The sequence below is a fragment of the Wallemia ichthyophaga genome (assembly GCF_000400465.1).
Source record: "Wallemia ichthyophaga EXF-994 unplaced genomic scaffold scaffold10, whole genome shotgun sequence".
In the NCBI taxonomy this organism is placed as follows: Eukaryota; Fungi; Basidiomycota; class Wallemiomycetes; order Wallemiales; family Wallemiaceae; genus Wallemia; species Wallemia ichthyophaga.
The window spans coordinates 204,722-223,351 of record NW_008806283.1 but is presented as its reverse complement, the minus strand read 5'-3'; the positions used below and the strand labels follow the sequence as shown (position 1 = coordinate 223,351).

The 18,630-nt window shown below is 46.0% G+C and overlaps 9 protein-coding genes across 9 annotated transcripts; 3 read left to right on the top strand and 6 right to left on the bottom strand.

Annotated features, from left to right (window-relative positions):
• Positions 1-77: 77 nt before the first annotated feature.
• On the bottom strand, positions 78-3,027 carry J056_000538 (Protein scd2/ral3; the record flags this gene model as incomplete). The annotated part of the gene is made up of 2 exons (XM_009270166.1): positions 78-902; positions 1,138-3,027. The coding sequence occupies 2 exons, from the start codon at positions 3,025-3,027 to the stop codon at positions 78-80; spliced, it is 2,715 nt and encodes a 904-aa protein (XP_009268441.1).
• A 197-nt stretch (positions 3,028-3,224) lies between these two features.
• Positions 3,225-4,921, bottom strand: J056_000537 (Myo-inositol transporter 1; the record flags this gene model as incomplete). The annotated part of the gene is made up of 2 exons (XM_009270165.1): positions 3,225-4,709; positions 4,754-4,921. The coding sequence occupies 2 exons, from the start codon at positions 4,919-4,921 to the stop codon at positions 3,225-3,227; spliced, it is 1,653 nt and encodes a 550-aa protein (XP_009268440.1).
• Positions 4,922-5,034: 113 nt separating this feature from the next.
• On the bottom strand, positions 5,035-7,049 carry J056_000536 (Ran-binding protein 10; the record flags this gene model as incomplete). Its single annotated transcript, XM_009270164.1, has 2 exons — positions 5,035-5,165; positions 5,228-7,049. The coding sequence occupies 2 exons, from the start codon at positions 7,047-7,049 to the stop codon at positions 5,035-5,037; spliced, it is 1,953 nt and encodes a 650-aa protein (XP_009268439.1).
• A 329-nt stretch (positions 7,050-7,378) lies between these two features.
• On the top strand, positions 7,379-10,332 carry J056_000535 (MutS protein-like protein 1; the record flags this gene model as incomplete). Its single annotated transcript, XM_009270163.1, has 4 exons — positions 7,379-9,655; positions 9,738-9,899; positions 9,965-10,289; positions 10,322-10,332. The coding sequence occupies 4 exons, from the start codon at positions 7,379-7,381 to the stop codon at positions 10,330-10,332; spliced, it is 2,775 nt and encodes a 924-aa protein (XP_009268438.1).
• Positions 10,333-10,447: 115 nt separating this feature from the next.
• J056_000534 (COBW domain-containing protein 1) lies at positions 10,448-11,627 on the bottom strand (the record flags this gene model as incomplete). The annotated part of the gene is made up of 2 exons (XM_009270162.1): positions 10,448-11,388; positions 11,444-11,627. The coding sequence occupies 2 exons, from the start codon at positions 11,625-11,627 to the stop codon at positions 10,448-10,450; spliced, it is 1,125 nt and encodes a 374-aa protein (XP_009268437.1).
• A 39-nt stretch (positions 11,628-11,666) lies between these two features.
• Positions 11,667-12,418, top strand: J056_000533 (Serine/threonine/tyrosine-interacting protein; the record flags this gene model as incomplete). The annotated part of the gene is made up of 3 exons (XM_009270161.1): positions 11,667-11,740; positions 11,791-12,223; positions 12,269-12,418. 3 exons carry the CDS (start codon positions 11,667-11,669, stop codon positions 12,416-12,418), a joined length of 657 nt encoding a protein of 218 aa, XP_009268436.1.
• Positions 12,419-12,456: 38 nt separating this feature from the next.
• Positions 12,457-13,486, bottom strand: J056_000532 (Delta-aminolevulinic acid dehydratase; the record flags this gene model as incomplete). Its single annotated transcript, XM_009270160.1, has 2 exons — positions 12,457-13,429; positions 13,476-13,486. 2 exons carry the CDS (start codon positions 13,484-13,486, stop codon positions 12,457-12,459), a joined length of 984 nt encoding a protein of 327 aa, XP_009268435.1.
• Positions 13,487-13,956: 470 nt separating this feature from the next.
• On the top strand, positions 13,957-15,165 carry J056_000531 (AP-1-like transcription factor; the record flags this gene model as incomplete). The annotated part of the gene is made up of 1 exon (XM_009270159.1): positions 13,957-15,165. One exon carries the CDS (start codon positions 13,957-13,959, stop codon positions 15,163-15,165), a length of 1,209 nt encoding a protein of 402 aa, XP_009268434.1.
• A 1,851-nt stretch (positions 15,166-17,016) lies between these two features.
• Positions 17,017-18,614, bottom strand: J056_000530 (Signal recognition particle subunit srp68; the record flags this gene model as incomplete). Its single annotated transcript, XM_009270158.1, has 2 exons — positions 17,017-18,484; positions 18,529-18,614. 2 exons carry the CDS (start codon positions 18,612-18,614, stop codon positions 17,017-17,019), a joined length of 1,554 nt encoding a protein of 517 aa, XP_009268433.1.
• Positions 18,615-18,630: the final 16 nt, after the last annotated feature.

The window sequence follows — 18,630 nt, the reverse complement described above, 5'->3', positions numbered from 1 at the left end:
TATGTTCCGAAATGTTTTGTCTAATGGAATTGGGCTTGTTTCACGATAGAATCGCGTTGAAATGAAATGTTAAAGCCTCAAAGTCGCTGCTGAGTGAGATGAATATCGTGTCTACTGATAACCTGCTTGATTATCTCCTCTTCAATTTCCTTATCGTGGGTATTTTCACCAATCTCGACAAAGTCCTCACTGAATTGACCATCCAGCTTCCTTTCAACCAGAGCTACTTTGTATTTTCTATTCTTAAGTTCATTAGCGATAACGAGATGATGCTCATACTTTTCGAGAGCACCAATAGCTTTAGGTATTAAGAGTGAATGTTCAGTTTCCAATTTAAAGCTGACAATGAAACCCTCCGGAGTCCAATCCTTAACGAGAGAACCGAGTATTTTGGGTGTTTGATCCATCTCTATCTGCAAGCTACCCTTTTGTGACTGAATTTTATGCTCGTAGATTTTCTGCGTTGGTATAAAGAAATCACTGACTGCAGCAGCGAGGTAATAGAGGGCGCTCTTTGAACAAGATTTCATAGCCATACTCACATCCCGCAACAAGAAAAGGTAATCGGCGATAGTGACGAATGGGAGACTAAATAATCTATCTTCGCAGACGACTTGATGGTGATTGCGGAGTATGTTGAACATTTCAGGTGTCTTGTTTCTGTTCACTGTGATTTCATCATCGGGGGATTCCGGTAGATTGAGTAGATCGAGGAAAGGGTTGGTGGTGTGACTGAAATGCTTAGTGTATGGCTGGAGAGAATGCTGGCGATGCATAAATATAACTGCATAGCGTGGATCGTTAAGGAGGTATTCCGCTGAAGTCGCTCCACGCGTACCAGCGCTAAAATTGTCGAGAAAACGCACAGTATTCTTCTCAAGCGGTACTGTAGTGCCACCAGACTATATTAACACCCTCAGATGTCTTATCCGATATGATGTCAATCTTCACTTACAGTTACAAGAGCTACTCGACGGTTACGTGAAATTTGTCTGTCTATAAACGCAGTCACAGAAGCTAACTTCTCGGCGTGGTTTGCTGGTTCTGGCTGTGTGCTAAAATATGTCTCGGCTGAGAAATCCATGACCGTTTTAAAAAAGAAGGTAGATAGCCAAGTTGGAATGAAATTCAACTAACAATTAAACTCAATTTAGACGCATTGTTCAACCATTCGTGCAGCTCCTCATCCGTGCTAATCTCCTTCCTGTCAAAGCTGCTGCTGTCATCATTCGACCATATCCGGTTAACATCAACTCCGAAACGCTCCCTTATCTTGTCCAAAAGGCTATCCAACTTGAGATCGGTAGGTGATATCCGCAATGCTATCAAGTCACCTGTGGGTTGGTGTAGTACTTTCACTTTCATCGCGCTGGTTGACATTGTTGAAAGTGTTGACTCGGATGCGAGTTTAGGTAGTGCGCTTAGTGAGCTGTCGACAGATGCCGATACTGGTATGTCTTGATGTTTCTCTTGCTCCTCTTCGTCTTTTTGTTCTTCTTGCGCCACAGCTAAATGGTGCATACTCTCAACCAAACCGCCGTTAATTGATAAACTTGATGCGGATGAGTGTTTGGGTTGGGCATTATGCAAATTGTGCTCAGTATGCTCCTCAGCATGCTCGGCGTATTCACCAACCTCGCCAATCTCACCCATTTCACCCTGCTCACTTCTGTGGCTCACCTCCCTATCGCCTGGTCTGACATCTAAGAAATCCCTAAAAAGCTCGCAGCTAATAATATGCTGTGGGAGAGAAGACAATTCGTGCACATATTGATTGAGCTCTAGTCGTCTTCTCACTATAGACACCTCATTGAGATCATGCGCTTCTATAGGTCCAGGTAAGTAAGGCAATATACGCGTCTTCCCCTGTCCATCTGCTGACACTCTCCTTCCAGCTTCAACAGGGAAAGTATCAAGCAATCTTATCTGGAAATCGTAGAAATCTTCGTATAGTCTGAATAGAATCATTGAGCGCGTGTGATTAGTTGGTATGAAAGTCGCGTCGGTTGTATCAGCTTCTACGAAAACAATATTGAACTGGAACCACGTCACTTCATTCTCGTGATAGTGGGAGACAACGGATGATTGCAATATGCTAGTGATGGATGGTGTAGTTGCAGGTGGCGTGGTTGCAGATGGCAGTTGAGATGTAGATGCTATTTGAGCGTTTTCAGTGGGTGATATAAAATTGGTACTTGGATGAGTACTTGGTATGTTGTTGCTGCCGTGTGAGACACCGTGAGGGGTGGAATTCTCCGGGAAAGAATTTTCCTTGTCGTTGTCTTTTTCATCTTTGTGTCTGTTGTCCATCTTGTTAAATTCAAATCTTCCAAGCGGAATCGAAGCTTTCTTGTAATCAGCGGCTTGTCGCTTCCAGTCTTCAACTTTGGGGATAACAGCAGATCTCACGATTGCGTGTGTATCTAGTGGTTGATTACTCTTCTGGTCTCTAATCTCGACAAATGCCACGGGGATAAGACCGGGACCTCCGAGACGCATGATGGGTTTAGCGACGAACCACTCATGGTTTGATTGGGCAATGACGATGATTGGTTCGCCTGCTTTTGCGCTCAGTTCGTCTGGTCTCTCTGCGAGAAAATCGAACTGGACGACGGCGTATTGAGTGGAGGGCTTTGAAGAGTGTGAATTGGGGTGTGAGTGTGAGTGTGAATTGGGCTGATTGTGATGCTCGTATGACTGTCTATTGTCCACACTTACGCCTCCTCTTTTAAGTGGCTCAAACAGGTAGCGTGGCACAAGACCTCTTGTACCCTTAAGTGGGTCGTGTGCTTCATAAAACTCATCGCCGCCAATTTCTAGACTTGGAACGTGGTAGAATACTCCAGCATCGAAACTCAGTTCCCCGGCTTTCTCCGCCCTATACGAACCAATTGCCTTTATGACAAGTTGAGGTGGTTGCAGCACTGCTATTTTTGGTGATATCTGTTGCTGGCTATGGCTAGTGCTATTACTTGTACTACCGCTATTTGTCTTATCCTTATTGAGTGACCTCCTCAGGCTTTTCATTTCGGATCGGCTTCTTTGTTGGTTGTACGCTGTAATGAAACGCGACGCACTGATCACCGATGTTGCAAAATATATTAACTTATATCAATACTGGTACAAGGTGCATATCCGCTGCTTTATATATATGTCTATATCCTTATATATATGTGATTGTGTATGTATCCGTGTGTCTATATCCCTTTGTGTGTGCATTTCTCCTACTCATCCGGTGAATCAGGCGTCAGCGCACCGTCCTTCTCATGAAGTCTATAAAGTACTTCAGATTTAGACTTGCGCATAACCTCCGCTCTTCTCCGGGCATCCTTGAACCCTTTACCCGCAAAGACATCCTGCACTTCCTCGAGGGACAATTTGGTGAGATCTGGGTAACAGAAGATGACGAAGAGGGTTCCTAAAAAGCAGAGGCCAGCGTAGAACCCGAAAGCGCCTGCGGCGGTTATAGTGTTGATGAGCGAGAGATAAGTGAGCGATATGAGTAAATTGCACGACCAGTTCGCAGCAGTAGCGAGAGATGTACCGATACCGCGGTACTCGAGCGTGAACAGCTCGCCCTGCTGCCATGGTACGTTACCCAGTCCAACGGCGTAGAAAAGGACATAGAGCACAATCGCGACCAGCACCAGCGCAGACCATACCCTCGGATAGTCGTGTCCGTCTACGAAATGCCCACCTGTCTCTTGCGTCAGGAAATGGAAGCAGATACTGGCGAAAGTTAGCGAGACGACTAGCATAGGTGCGCTAATAAGCATTATTCGACGCCGACCAATCACGTCAATATACTTGAGTGCGAAAAGCGTACCGAGGAAATTGGTCCCGCTGACAATCAGCCCCGTTGCGGTGGGCTGGTCGAAACCGATCTGCGCAAAGAGAGTCGAGGAGTAGTACATCAATGTGTTGAAACCTGACAGCTGCTGAAAAGCTTGCAGACCTGCTGCGATAACGGTGACTTTAAGCACGACAGGTTCGGTGAACATTTTTACTATTCGCTTATGCAGTGGAATGCGGTTGGAGATTTCGAGCGACTCTTTTACCCCCTGTTGGAGGACATGCAGCTTGGCCGTCATGTCCTCTTGGTTGATGTATGGGTATATACGGGCGAGCACCTTGCGCGCACCCTCATCCTTACCGCGTGAGAGAAGAAAGCGGGGGGACTCTGGTAGCCAATGCAATGCAATGAGTTGGAGTCCAGAGGGAACGGCACACAGACCAACCATGTACCGCCACCCGTCGTCAACATTGGCAAAGGCTGCACCGATAGCATATGCTATCACCTGACCGAATGTGAGGAATGCACCGTTTACAGTGACAAGTCTTCCTCGCAGCCTAGTCGGAGAGAGCTCGCCTATATAGAGCGGCGCAACACATGAGGCCCAGCCGACGCCGAGACCGAGAATGAATCTGCCTACGATCATGGTCCACACATCCTTAGCACAAGCTTGTACGATGGCGCCGACGGTGAAGAAGATGTCTGCGCCGGTGAGAGCGAGTCTTCTGCCGATGATATCTGCAGCTATACCCGCGCATAGTGAGGAAATGAGGGCCCCGAGAGTAGTGGCAGATGTAATGAGCTCCTTGTAAGTATCTGTTAAAGGCTTATCGAACGCATCATCCATTTCAACCAAAGCACCCGATATAATCCCCGTATCGAGACCAAATAAAAGGCCACTAACGGCAGCAGCGCACTGTGGGGGAATGAGATGCGTCTAGCAGCCCAGCCACCACTAACAGTAAGAAATACTACGAACGGCGTTACTTTCTCCTCTGCTTCTAAATTAACAGCGAGTTCATCGTCGTTGAGTTGGTTGCCCTCGTAATCCTTATCGTTGAAATCTATCACATTCCTATCTCGATTGTATGTTGAAATATAATTCGTTTTCTTATTTTCATTTTCCATGGCGGGTGTATGGCTGGCTGTTGATAACCACACCAACACCGGCCGGCGATTCTTCTGAAATTTCTCACGTGCGAGCATTTAATTTATTTTTCATGTAAATTATAGTACAATGGTTATTTTATATAATCCTCTATATCAATATACGCCGCTTTACCATCTCCCATGAGTGCAGCCTGCGAGACAGATGCGCCAGCTTGCCGGACGACGAGTTCGAGTGCGCTCTGATTGGGTTTGCCTTGGGCGTCTGTGAGTGGTGGTGTGAGTGTGAATATGATTTAATTTGCTTGGGTTTATGTCATTACTCACCATTTATCGCCATCTCTACCGCATCCCACAATCTTTGCCGCTCTTGTGTGTCGAACAAATCGAGTGACTCGCGCGGCGCGATTTCGATATGATCATGCGCTACTAACGCGAATGCAACACGCATCCTTTCCTGGAATTCTGGATACGTTTGCGGTGGATATTTGGCCTGTAATGCTCTTCCTGCAGCGAGTGCTTTATCGAGTGGACTGAGATGAGGTGCGGGGGAAGGAGCGCGCATCAGATCAGGATGTGGCAACTCTAGTGGTGGAATTTGTGGAGGAAACACGGGCGATTGGAGCATTTCCATATCTTCCGAGGGAGCGTCTGTGGTAGATGTGGTGGAGTTGGCGATAGTATTTGCATTCTTACCCTTACCATCTTCACCCTGGTTACCCTCCTCACCATCATCGTTTACATCATCCACATTCGTCGTGCCATGCGCCTTAATCACTAGCTCGACAAACTTTCTCAGAAATAACTCGAACGCTAATGTGGTGTTGTCGATCAAAACAGCCGGCCAGCGCGCACGTAGTTCAGACATGGCGAGTTCGATATCGCCTGCGAGGATTGCATTGCGTGTGCCTCTACTTGCATTAGCTGCTTCATCTAAGGAGTGAAGCCAGTGAGAGTGGGAGTGAGAGCTTGACTGAGATTGATCTACTTGCATTGCACCACTAAAACCACTAGCAACTCCACCTATAGGCACTTTACTCCCCTTATTCTCCATCTCCAAAGCCTGGTTAAAGGCACGTGCAGATTGTGCATACGAGGAATGAACAAGATACTCCATCACAAGCTCACCCATGGGCAAACTAAGATCATCGTCTTGAGCAGAGCCATAAGTGTAGCGATCACCGAGTACGCTGCGCATTTCATCGGGTGTGTGGACAAACTCGACGTTACGTGACTCATTATCGACACGCCAATCAACGACGCGGTTGTCGATCTCTTGTGCGATAACATCCCACTTCTTACGCTTAACGTAACCGTCAATATCGAAACGGAAGGGAGATCTAGGGTCGATACCAAAGTTTACAGAGACAGACTCGTTATCGGAGCGTAGACCGATACAGGGGTAGATGTCTGGACAGATTTGAGGAGAAGGGAGAGGGTCTGGGGCGTATGCGATGAAGGTGCCGTTGATAGTGTAGAAGGATTTGTTCTGGGTAAAGTCGAAACCCATACCAATAACGCTGCCAGAGGTTGTAGAGTACTCAGGACCAAATTTAGAGCCGTCGCTTGCTTGGGCAAAGAAGCAGCCATCGTCGCCGTGATAACCCCATGAACAGGACTCCCAACCGGGCAATCTGGTTAGTTTGAACATCTTATTACCGTAGCCAATGGAGATATAACCCTTGTCGCCCCTATTCAGAATTTCAAACTCCAAATAATAGATGCCGGAACATCTAGGAACGGGCTCGTTGGCTCGGACAGCGGCGGCATCCTTCTCGTTGCCGTCAGCAGGACCAGCGTAGGTTACGCAAGTGCAGGAGTGGTTCAGGTTGAGTTTCGAAGGTCTGCAATTTTTCATGTCAAGCTGCGAGGGAAGGAGGGGGAGTTGGGCGTGGGTGTTTGAGAGGAGGAGGTAAGGGGGGATGTAGCTGTTTATTGGGTTTTGTGGGCCGTCATCACCGCCACATTTAGCAGTGGATTGATTGTAAGGCGCTGTCGTCATAAATAGCTGTGACGTATCAGAGAGGCTACGGAGATGGCCGGGCGTGGCGCGCGGAGGCCTGGAGATGGTGGATCGGCCGGCATTGTTCACTCTCCTCGTAATCGGGATCCCTGGGATTGGATTTACCCAGCGTCTGTTTTGATCCATGGCTGTTTAAATTGAACCATGACTTACGGCGTAAATGATTTTTAATTTAAAGTGCAAAATGGCCTAACGTTTTATTAGCAGGAAGTAAACTTCTTCCCGGGAATCAACACCAGTCTGCTCCCACTCCTCGGTGTCCTCTCTCTGATATCTTCCGGGTTGATGGCGTTTAGCTGGTATTCGTCCGTGTATTCTTTATCTCCGCATACCCTCTAACCCCGCTTAGAAACTACAAAAATTTCACAGCCCAATTTTACTACGCTTTGTTATCTTCACTCTTTCTCGGTGTGGCTGTGGTCAGTATATTGAACGCACTGGGTGTTTATGTCTAGATGAGGCTCAATAAAATCATTTTTAATTCATTTAAATCGAGAGTTAAGATTAATCTCCCGAAGCCTGGTCTGGGTGGTGGTGGTGGTGGTGGTGTTGTTACTCGGCTATCGGATCCTTTCAGCCCTATCAACACCGGCAACGCAGGCAAACCAGGCAATCCAGGCAATCCAGGCACCCCAGGAACTCCTCTCATCACTCCCACTCTCACTCCCACTCTCACTCCCTCTCCCCCCACTCCACCCGACCCGTCCGGCTTCCATCCCTCCCACTTATCCTCTGATCTCCTCAAGAACGTCATCAATACTATCAACGCCCACCCAGATACCCTCCTTCTCACACGCGTCGGTGGCTTCTACGAGGCTTACTACCACCACGCTCTTCTCCTCTCCAAACTCCTCGGTTTCAGCGTCGGTGAAAAATCGTACAACAAGTCTAAATTCCCTATGGCTGGCTTCCCTTACTACCAGCTATCAAAACATCTCAGATCTCTAGTCGTCGATCACTGCCTATTTGTCGCAATTAACGATCAATTCTACAACCACAAATCTGGCTCTTTTGATAGGAAAGTTACACGCGTTATCTCCCCTGGTACTCTCCTAGACGAGTCATCTCTCAATCCCACTACTCACAACTTCATTGTCTCAGTTGTGTCTCACCCTGAGCAAGACCAATTCGCTGCAGCTTGGTGTGACATTTCCACCGGTGACTCTTCAACTGCGTCATCCAGCTTATCTGATTTGAAGAGCTATATTGCACGTTTATCCCCGTCTGAGATTGTTTTTGATGGTGGCACAACGACTGCAGAAGCACACAAGTTGCGACAATCACTTGGCGCACACGACTCCATCATCTCATACAGTCAACCCAACGCAAACCCCTCCGCATCCACCCACACCCAATACACTCCCCATGAACACACAGCCATATCACTCCTCCAAACGCGTCTTCAGGCGTCGCTAATAGACGACACGCCATCTCTGCAACCTAAGCGCGAGGAAAAAGCGACATTAATGCTCGACGCGCCCACGATTCGCGGTCTAGAGTTAAAGACGACGATACGGTCCAACCGCACTTCAGGGAGTCTGATGAGAGCAGTGCGCCGCACCATCACACAGCCCGGCCACCGCCTACTAGAACAGTGGCTGTGCGAGCCTTCTGCTGATCTCTCCGTTATACGCTCTCGCCACGCAGCCGTTGCCATTTTCCTGTCGCGCACACAGCTGCGGAGAGACGTGCGCGCTTTATTACGTGACACTCAAGATGGTCCTCGTCTTCTCCAGCGCGTGCTCCTCAATAATAACTTCACTCCCTCCCTCCTCCTCGCTGTTAAGGGCGTTATTGAGAAAACGGAGGAGGTCGTCAGGCGTATTCGCGCCGAGTGGGTGCATGAGCGTGGGCAGCAGAGTGGATGCGTTAGTGAAAACAATTATGACAACGACGACTGGCATGCTCTCCTCACTCTCACTGAATCCCTACACCCCCTTATAACCTTTGCGGAGCGCATCGACTCGGTTATCATTGAAGACGGCCTGCGCGCCAAGGAGGCGAGTGAGAGTGAGAGTGAGCAGCGGGAGGAGATACAAGGTTTGCCAGAAGAGAGGGAGAGGGAGAGGGAGGCTATCGAGAAGGATGGGCGTGAACGCAACGGTGACAACTACCACGACGACCTGAAGCGGTCGATAGCACCAACATACAGCGCTACAATAGCGCGGCTAAACAAGAAGCTCGATAGGTTATACGGCGAGCGAGCCAAGTTGGCGAGAGAGGTGCGTGGGGAAGTGCGCGCGAGCGACCCAACGCACGTAGCACTGCGGTCCAATCAGAAACTAGGCCATTACATAACAGCGCGCAAGAGCAGCTTGAAGGCATTACCGGGAGCATACCAGTTAATAGCGAGTGGTAAGTCTACAGCCACGTACGCTCATCCTCGATGGACTGCACTCAAGTCTTCCATTGTGGAGGTATCCGAGCAGCTCGAAGGAGCTGAGCGTGAGGCTCTCACTGGACTTAAAGGGGAACTGGCGAAGGAAAGTGAGCGTTTCCGCGCTAATACCCACCTCCTTGCCCAGCTAGATGTGTTGTGCAGTCTCGCGGAGCTAGCCGATGAGCGTGCATGGGTGCGGCCAGCCATGACGGTCGACCGTGCCTTGCATATCTCACAGGGTCGCCACCCTGCTGTCGAAGTGGCTCTGCAGGACTCACTCAATAGCTTCACGCCGAATGACGTGCTTATGCAAGATGACTCATTCGTTTGCGCCATCTTCGGTCCTAATATGGTGGGTCGGGTTGCTTGGAAGGGTGCTCAATTTCTCAGATGCCCCTCTCATACCCCCCTCACTCCCTCTAACACACATACAGGGCGGAAAATCCACTTACTTGCGCCAGAATGCTATCATAGTCGTGCTCGCACAGGCTGGTTCATTCGTGCCTGCGACCGCTGCAACGATCGGGGTGGTAGACCGATTATTTTCGCGCATTGGCGCGAGCGACGATCTCAGTGCGGGGCAGTCAACATTCATGGTTAGTTTATTGAGCGGAGTGCGCGCGTGCGTGACGACTGAGACTGACGCAGACTACAAATACAGGTGGAGATGACGGAAGCTGGGGAGATATTACAGATGGCTACGCCGCGCTCGCTTGTGATCATGGATGAGATAGGACGGGGTACCACCTCACTCGATGGACTCGCACTGGCTTATGCGATTGTGGTACATCTCGCACTGACTAACAAGTGTCGCACTTTCTTCGCTACACACTTTCACGAGCTGGATGATATGCTCGCGGATACCCTTCCTATCCAGTATCTCAGCACTGATCTGGTCGATGGCGGAGATGCATTCAGGTTTACGTATACACTTCGAAAAGGTGTTTGCAAAGAGAGCCATGGCATCATCGTCGCTAGACTCGCCGGTCTGCCGATTGAATGTATTGATAGGGCACAGATAGCTCATGATACGGTGGCTGGTGCTCATTCTCATGCTCACGCACATACTCATGACTATTCACTTACACACACACATTCTCTAAATACACTCAATAGACTCAAACATGCATAATACTCCTTCAAATCACATTGATTCCATGTAGCGACTGAAACTCGTTGCAAATAGGCGGTGGTCGACGTTCTTGCCGATAAAAACTATCTTTCCAGGCGCGCGTGTGTCAGTGTCACCCTCTTTACCTGCCGACACCCGCTTCAGCTCATACATATCTCTGACACCCTGCAGGATGTGCACACCGTCACCTAACACGCTAACTACACCTTTCGTGCGTAGTATCTCCATATCGTTCTTCTCGACTAGGTCTTCAATACAGGGAAGTGTACTTTCCCATAGTACACAGCGAAGCCATTTGTCGAGCGTGGCGTATTTGGCCGTGGATAGTGGAGGTGTTTGCAGATGTATGCTCGATATCCCGAATAAGTGTAAGTGTGGGTGTGGATGTGAGTGTGAGTCTGGGTGTGAGTGTGTAGAGCGTGAAAGTGTCACTTCCTCTGACTGCATTTGCGTCTGTGTTTTGATCTGCTCCTGGGTCTGCGCCTGACCATCATAAGCGTTGAGGTCGATGACGTGATGGAGGTTGAGTGTGCTGTAGGTAGTGTAATGAAGAGGAGCAGAAGAGTTGATGGACAACAACGCGTGCTTTACTTGCTCCAGCACTTCACTGCCAACGAGATCAACCTTATTAACGATAAGCGAATCAGCCGAGGCTATCTGTCTGACGCATTGATTGTCTGAGGAGAGCTGGTGGAGGACATTCCTAGCATCAACCACACAGACCACACCATCGAGGTATATATCTGGTATAAACAGCTCATTCTCCCAGAACAACTGCGCTAGACCAGATGGATCAGCCAGACCAGTTGTTTCTAGTATGATGTAGTCGAATTTGCCCTTTTTGCGCATCATTTTCGCAATAGCAGCAACACCTGCATCGCGTATCGAACAACACAGACAGCCATTGTCGAGTTCGAGGAGCTGTTCTTCGTCGTCGACGGATACGGAACGGCCTGGAAGCGAACAGTAGAGTGAGAAGGAAGGAATAGCGCGAGTAGACCAACCCACGCTCAATATCAGCAGTATCACCGAATTCATTCACAATAACGGCAATTCTGTGGCCATGTTGTTGAGTGAGAATGTGTTTGATAAGCGTGGATTTACCCGCACCGAGGTATCCAGTGAGAATGGTCAAGGGTACGCGCTTATCGTGAGTAATTAGCTGTGGAATTTCATCGTCGAGCTGAGCCATTAGAGTGGGCGTTGGAGAGTAACCACCAGCATCAAATACATGGACATTGATAAGCCATCGAGCGCAACCAGCGCACCAAACGCTTATCTGTTTGATGGCGTCACTGACTGGCGGTGAGTGCATCCATTAACGAACAAACAAACACCACTAAGACCACATACAGCTACGAAATGAGAAGAGAATGCCAGGAAATAATCCCAGGCTTAATATTAGGACCATATCAATGCAGCAAAGATACAGAATACCTCAGATCCACCAACATCACCCACATCATCTGCATTCGTGGTGAGGCTGAGGCTGTTTTCGTTCGACCGAGGTTCCCAGATCAGTTCAAATATCTGGTCTTGGATGTCCGTGATAGTGAGGAGCAGAATCTAATCAGAATCTACCCACAAGCACGCTCCTTTATCTACAACGCATTGGAATTGAACGGTAAAGTTCTTATTGTTTGTAATGGCGGTATTAGCAGAGGCCCTGCCATTACGATTATGTATGTCATGGAAGCTGCTCAGTTGTCTTTCGAAGAAGCAACTCATTACGTGCAGAACAAGAGATACTGCATTTCACCTAACCTCGGTTTCCAATCACAGTTGAAGGTGCGTTGCAGCTCATTTGAACACCTTAATACTGATCTTGCGCAGGAATTTGAATCCATCTACAAGGCCTCTCTGGCCATGGCAAATCAGCCAAATTCCAACTTGTTTTCTCAATCCAAGCGCAGTCTAGAAGATGTTGATAGCTTGGAAACTACTGACATAGACACGCGTCCAACGCAGAATCAACGAATTTAATTTATATGTCTTTGTCTTGTATCTTATATTGTAAACTACTACAACCACTCGAGAAACTCCGGTGTAAAGTATGTGAGGAATATGTTAGCACCTGCGCGCAGAAAACTCTCATGCGTTTCAAAGGCTATCTTTTTTAAATCGTATATACCCGCCTTAGCACCGGCGTGCATCATTGCAAACTCACCCGAGACAACATAACACGCGACTGGGTAATCACGAGCGAGCTGAGCAGTATCTGATATCACATCGAGGTAAGGGAGAGATGGTTTAACCATGACGCAATCGGCGCCCTCGTTTAAGTCACGTTGAACAGCACGTCTTGCTAAACCTCTACCGTGTGGGGGTAATTGGTAGCATTTCCTATCACCGAATGAAGGAGCTGATCCTGCAGCTTCTCTGAATGGACCGTAGAGAGAAGTGGAGAACTTTGCAGAGTAGGACATTAGCATCACTCTGTTACCATAACCAGAGTCTATGAGACGACGCTTGATTTGTGATATACGCCCATCCATCATGTCAGAAGGGGCGACGCAGTCAGCGCCTGCTCGAGCATATGCTAGCGCCACCTCGCCAATACGCTGAGCAGACTCGTGAGAGAAGAGAGTGCCATCTTCACGCAGCAGTCCGCAGTGGCCGTGGTCTGTGTACTCACACAAACAGACATCGCAAGCTATGTATAAGTCTGGAAAGAGACGTTTGAGAGTGTGGATGGCTTGTATGACGGGAGTGTTGGGATCATCTGCTGCACTTCCCCTGCCATCCTTGTTCATGTTGAAAGGAACACCAAATAGAATAACGCTGCTGAGTCCTTTGCTAATCAAAGGGCGTAGAAACTCTTCGAGCCTGTTGACACCCCATCTACGCTGATTGGGGAGAGAAGTAATCTCATCACTTGCTTGTGGATCATCCGTGATGAAAATTGGGTACATGAACATGGATTTGTCGAGTGACTTGCCCTGATTCTGCCACTGCCGGGATAATGGCTTATGATAGCCACCTTGTAAGCAAGATCTGAAGATTGTGAATTGTGAGTGAGTGTTGAATACCCGCAACTAACGATATTTCCATGGATGTGACTTAAAGTGACAGCGTCTGAGCGCAGAAGAAGAAGAGAAGTGAAAAGAAGAGTAGAAGAGATTATTAAATTGAATTGTATGTAGAATAAGCGTGTATGCGTGTATATTCAAAATGAATTCAATCCACTATCAAATATCAAAGCTGTGATGTAATTTTGTCTAGGGATGTTACCTGAAATAAGTTGATTTAAAGTCATTTGACCACATAAATATACTAATTCAGCTACCAGAAATTCACACATACTAAAATAAGGCCCGAAAACCCAAAATTCAGTTGCTTACAAAGCTGGGTGGAGGTACCCAGTAAACTTAAGTGCGTCGATAATGAATATGAGAGATGTACAACCAACCAAACACCAATTCCCTCTTTTTAAAATTAAAATAAAAAATATTCCCGTTGATCTACCAGCTATCTCAACTCACACGTTGCCCTGTTCATCCCACGACCAGCAATAAGGACAAATGGATTTAGATTTCTTAGAAATGCTTAAGCAGCAAGTTGGGAATTATGGGAATAACAATGGCCACAACAAATTATTTGATTCTGGAATTAATCCAAATCATTTGACAGACTTACCCAATTTGGTAGCCACAAGCCAATTCCCTGACTTTAAATCCGAATACAACGAGAATCCAACTCCTCCCTTAACAAACAACGACACTTCTAGTCCTGAATCTTCACACAGCCAAACTCAGGATAAAGATAAAGACAGCGATAAGCGTAAGGCGAGTGATGAGCTACTTGATAATGAACAGCACACCTCCAAGAGCACAAACAACAGACGCTCTTCTGACTCTTCCAGTGAACTTACTCGCAATTCAAAACCTAACAGCACCAGTAAGCGTAAGGAACAGAATAGAGCTGCTCAGCGTGCTTTTAGAGAGAGAAAAGAGAAGCACGTTAAGGTCCTTGAGGACAAGGTCGCTGCACAGGCTGAAGAGAACACCAACCTCAAAGACCTCCTCAGTAGACTTCAACAGGAGAACATGACTCTTAAACACTCGGCATTCACTTTCCAATTCCCTCCACCTCAATCCAACTCAAACTCTAGGTCTTTCCACAAATCTCCTTCCCCTCTTCCAAACCTGAATAGCGCTGCTGAATACAGGGATAATTCTTCTAATCTTAATAACACTGGCGCAGGCGTACTTGATGACTTCCTCAACGACTTCGGTCTCCAGAATGACTTCATGTTCGACCAAAACCAATCGAACCCTTCTATACCGTCTCCCTCCGCCTCCGCATCTTTGTCTGCTAACAAAAAGCCCCCATCTGAATCCATTATCGGCCCTCCACCTACCATCCTTGAACTTGCTCAAGCTCTTTCTGATCCAGAGGAGAGACTCAAATGTCCACAGGTCAAGTCCAAGATGGAGCAAATGGGTATCGTTCAATCCCACCACGAGGATGTGTCCAAGATAAGCCCATACCTTATCCAAGAGATTAAGAGGATGGTAGAGATGATTGCCAACGAAAACAATGAACCCGTCGATGCCGTTGTGAGAAGGACGTGGAAGGATCTTGGAAAGGACATCCCCGAGCAGACTTTCGATCTCGACGACTTGTGTTCTCAGCTCACCGCTAAAGCTACCTGTGGCGTTAGCAGTACGGAATGTCAAGCCAAATTCTTGAGTGTGTTAGCTCAACAGCAAAACAAGTCAGCAAAATGAGCTGACTAAAGGTATTTATTTGGAGCTTATCTCATTTCGGTTTATACGCTCCCTTGTATTCTTAACTCTTGCTTTCCGTTTCACGCTTATGTTCTTTCTGTATCAACTTCTCCAATGTATTCAAAATCTTATATTAACATTTCAAACACTTTGCACAATTATTTTACCTTTGTTGTCTGCATGTTTTTAAGGGCTAGACTGAGTATGATAACATGTTTAATAGGATTGAATAGCCCCTCACTCCAATGAACGAAACAAACTTAGTTCACCCCGCAATTGACCAAGTATGTCAGAAGACGAATGCTGAGATAATACTAACAATTTGAACAGTTTAGCAGGACAATAGATCTCATGGCATCTCCAGCAATCTAAATATGTTTCCAGATTAACTCTCCTCTCGATATCCACTGAGTTGGATTCTCGACTACCACCACCCATCTCATTTTACGAGTTTGAATGATCTCAAATAAAAGAATTTCATAGGTAGCCCTGAATAAGCTCTAAAATTTTTTACCACAATTATGTCCCTGAGCCTCCAATTGCGTCCTATAAGATGCTCGGAAATTACAATCCGACAACACTCTTTAGCGCGCTATGGGATAAAAGTGGAGGATTTGACGCGATTAAGTGATCGATACAATCAATTTTTGCTGATGAAGAGCGCAAGAACCCAAAATTACAAATGCTCACACTTCTAGACGCGATTAACGTTTTCCGACAAACAGTGTCTACAGGGGAAATGTTTTACCATTCTGGATCATCTTCGACTTTGAACAATCGATTCATGCAAAGACAAGTGGAGTTCAATCCAACTTTGAATCGGGGGGTTTTGGATAGACCAAGTGCATTTTGATATTTCGAATAATAGACTTGTAAAAGGCAATCAAGTCTGCGTTGAAATCACAGAAGGCAGGATAGTATGAAGTTGCATTTCGAAATATCAAAACTCTCCTTGCGACATACCACATAACTGGACGAGCAGAGCATTGCACGGCGCTAATACCGATAAAGATGCTTTTGAATTAGTCGCCAAATCAACAGCTATAGAATGATATTAATATTTGTAGTAATTACAGCAATATGAAGAAGACGTTACTGAGCGTGTCGTTCTTGATTTGGAGATGACGAGCTTTATTTTGGTGATGTGGTAAGAATCAGGGTATAATCAGATATAAAAGAGTAATTTCATTGATCTATTTAGCTTTATAATAGTACTGGCTGTTGAAGTTTGCTAGTGTTTGACTGTTTTCGAGCTGTTGCTGCTCTGCGAGGATCAACTATAATGCTGTAAAATGAGAAAAATTAGGAGTCATGAAACATGATGACGTTGAATGTATTTAGGTGTTGTCACTTAAATTGTTATTATTATTTAACTCTCGTATAACACAATTCATCACACTTTCACTCTGATAACACGACTCTGTTGACATCATTGATAAACGCCTTGAGGGAAACCAGATTAATGATTAGTTGGACTTCAATTGAATAAGTGAGAGATGACTCAAGCAAGTCTTAGTATTTTGTCAGTTGGATGCTTCGTAGGTTGTCAAGTATTTTGTCAGATATTATAAGTGTTAGCACATCACTTATCATATATTTCTACATTTGGTCTTGATCCATTGAGACAAAATCTTGTTGCTTAATGATATAGTTGTTTGGTTCATCGCGTACTTAGATACGTCGATTTGGGCGGCTGACACAAAAATGTGCTTTGGCTTCTGGCTTTATTGATACTTACAAGGTCTTCTACATGGGTGAAAGCATCTACAGTAATCAAAACACAGGTACTCAAAGATCCTTTGATTCATTTCTATCTATAATTTCAAGATATGTTTTATACTTTGAACACAATCAACGCTTCCATAAACTACCAAACCACCCTGAAGAGGCAGTCTTGTTGGCATTCTTCTCAGCAGAGTCTTGAGTTTGTTTAGAATCTTCACTAGAGATGACGTGGCCAGTGGGCGGTTTCTGAGCTTCCTTTTTAGAAGGTTTTGTATCTTTGGATTGAGATTTGTCAAGTATGTAGTCAAGTGGTGGTTCAACGTAGGTGTTGGCAATATCGAAGAAGAGTGGACGCTTGAACTGCTGAGCGAACCAAGCCTTCTTGGAGTTAACCAGAGCTGTGTCTACCATCTTATTCAAGTCTTCAATTAGAGCGATGTCAACGACTGGCTCGAATGCTTCAGAATGGTTTAAGGTGCTTTCATCAAGGCTCATCAACAATTCTAATCCTGATCTGTTGTAGAACTTGCAAGACTCCAGTAATCTGATAGAAGGTCCATAGCTGTGAGCCATCAAGTGCGATAAACCGAGGGTGTAATTCTTAAGTGCTTGATGGTAGCTGATTTTAGTCTCAACATAACCACTCAAATCCGAGTCGTCAGATTCAACAATGTGCAAATTACGTAATTGCTCTAATGTGAAGATAATTCCATCGATAACTTTAACTTTTGATCTATTTTTTGCAGGTTCGTTTGACTCGAGTTGGTTGTTGATTTTGAGATCTCTTTCTAATCTCAAAGCGAGCATTTTGTACGTGAGGACCTGCTTCAATAGACCTTGAGGCGATATCTCTATCGCGTTGGTGTAAGTGTTGAGAATTTCGTCATAGTTTGATAGTGATTGGGTTGATTTACCAGACTTCTTGTCAATGACAGACTGTAACTTGTGTATGGCTTCAACGACGTCAACAGATGTGAGTCGTAATTCCTTGCCACGCCATGTCAAGTTCTTTACTTTAGTTGGCTTATCTTCTTGGCTGTACTCGAGTTGAACAAACGAGTGAGAAGATGAATGCTCGTTTGCTATTCTATCAATCTCATGTGATGTAGATTTGTTCCCGCTTTGATAAGAGCAGTAACGAATTTTGGGTGATAACTCATCTAACCACCCTTCACCCAAAGCCCTAATCTTATCATTAGGTGCAGCGTTAATAAGGTTTTTGAGGTAAACGTAAGAGATTGACAATAAGTTGAGTGCGTCGTGGAACTTATTTTTACTCAAATTGTAGCTTCCTTGGATGAATTTGTGATATATTTCCAACTGAACAGTGTCACTGGAGTGAAGACCGAACTTGGAAGAAGCCTCAATTAAGACATTTGCAAATTGATCTGATCTTCTCAATTTGCTCGTTGCGTCTTTATTCTCTTGAGACTCAGCCCAATATTTATCGGCAGAGAGGAGCAGCAATTCCAATACTCTGATATCAGATTGTCTGAGAATGGATTCTGCTGTACATTTATTGAATCTCTTGCCTTTTCCATTCGTCAGCTTGAGATTTCTACGCAGCTTATTGATCTTTCTAGTACAGTGTTTCCTATGCGCTGTTACAAGGCATTTCATGCATATAAACATACCCACCTGTATCTCAAGTAATCGCCCGTTCTAACGCCGTAACTGTTCCTCTCCACACTCAATAAATTCAAAGTCTGAAATACAAGCGACATGGAAGTTGATTCTTGA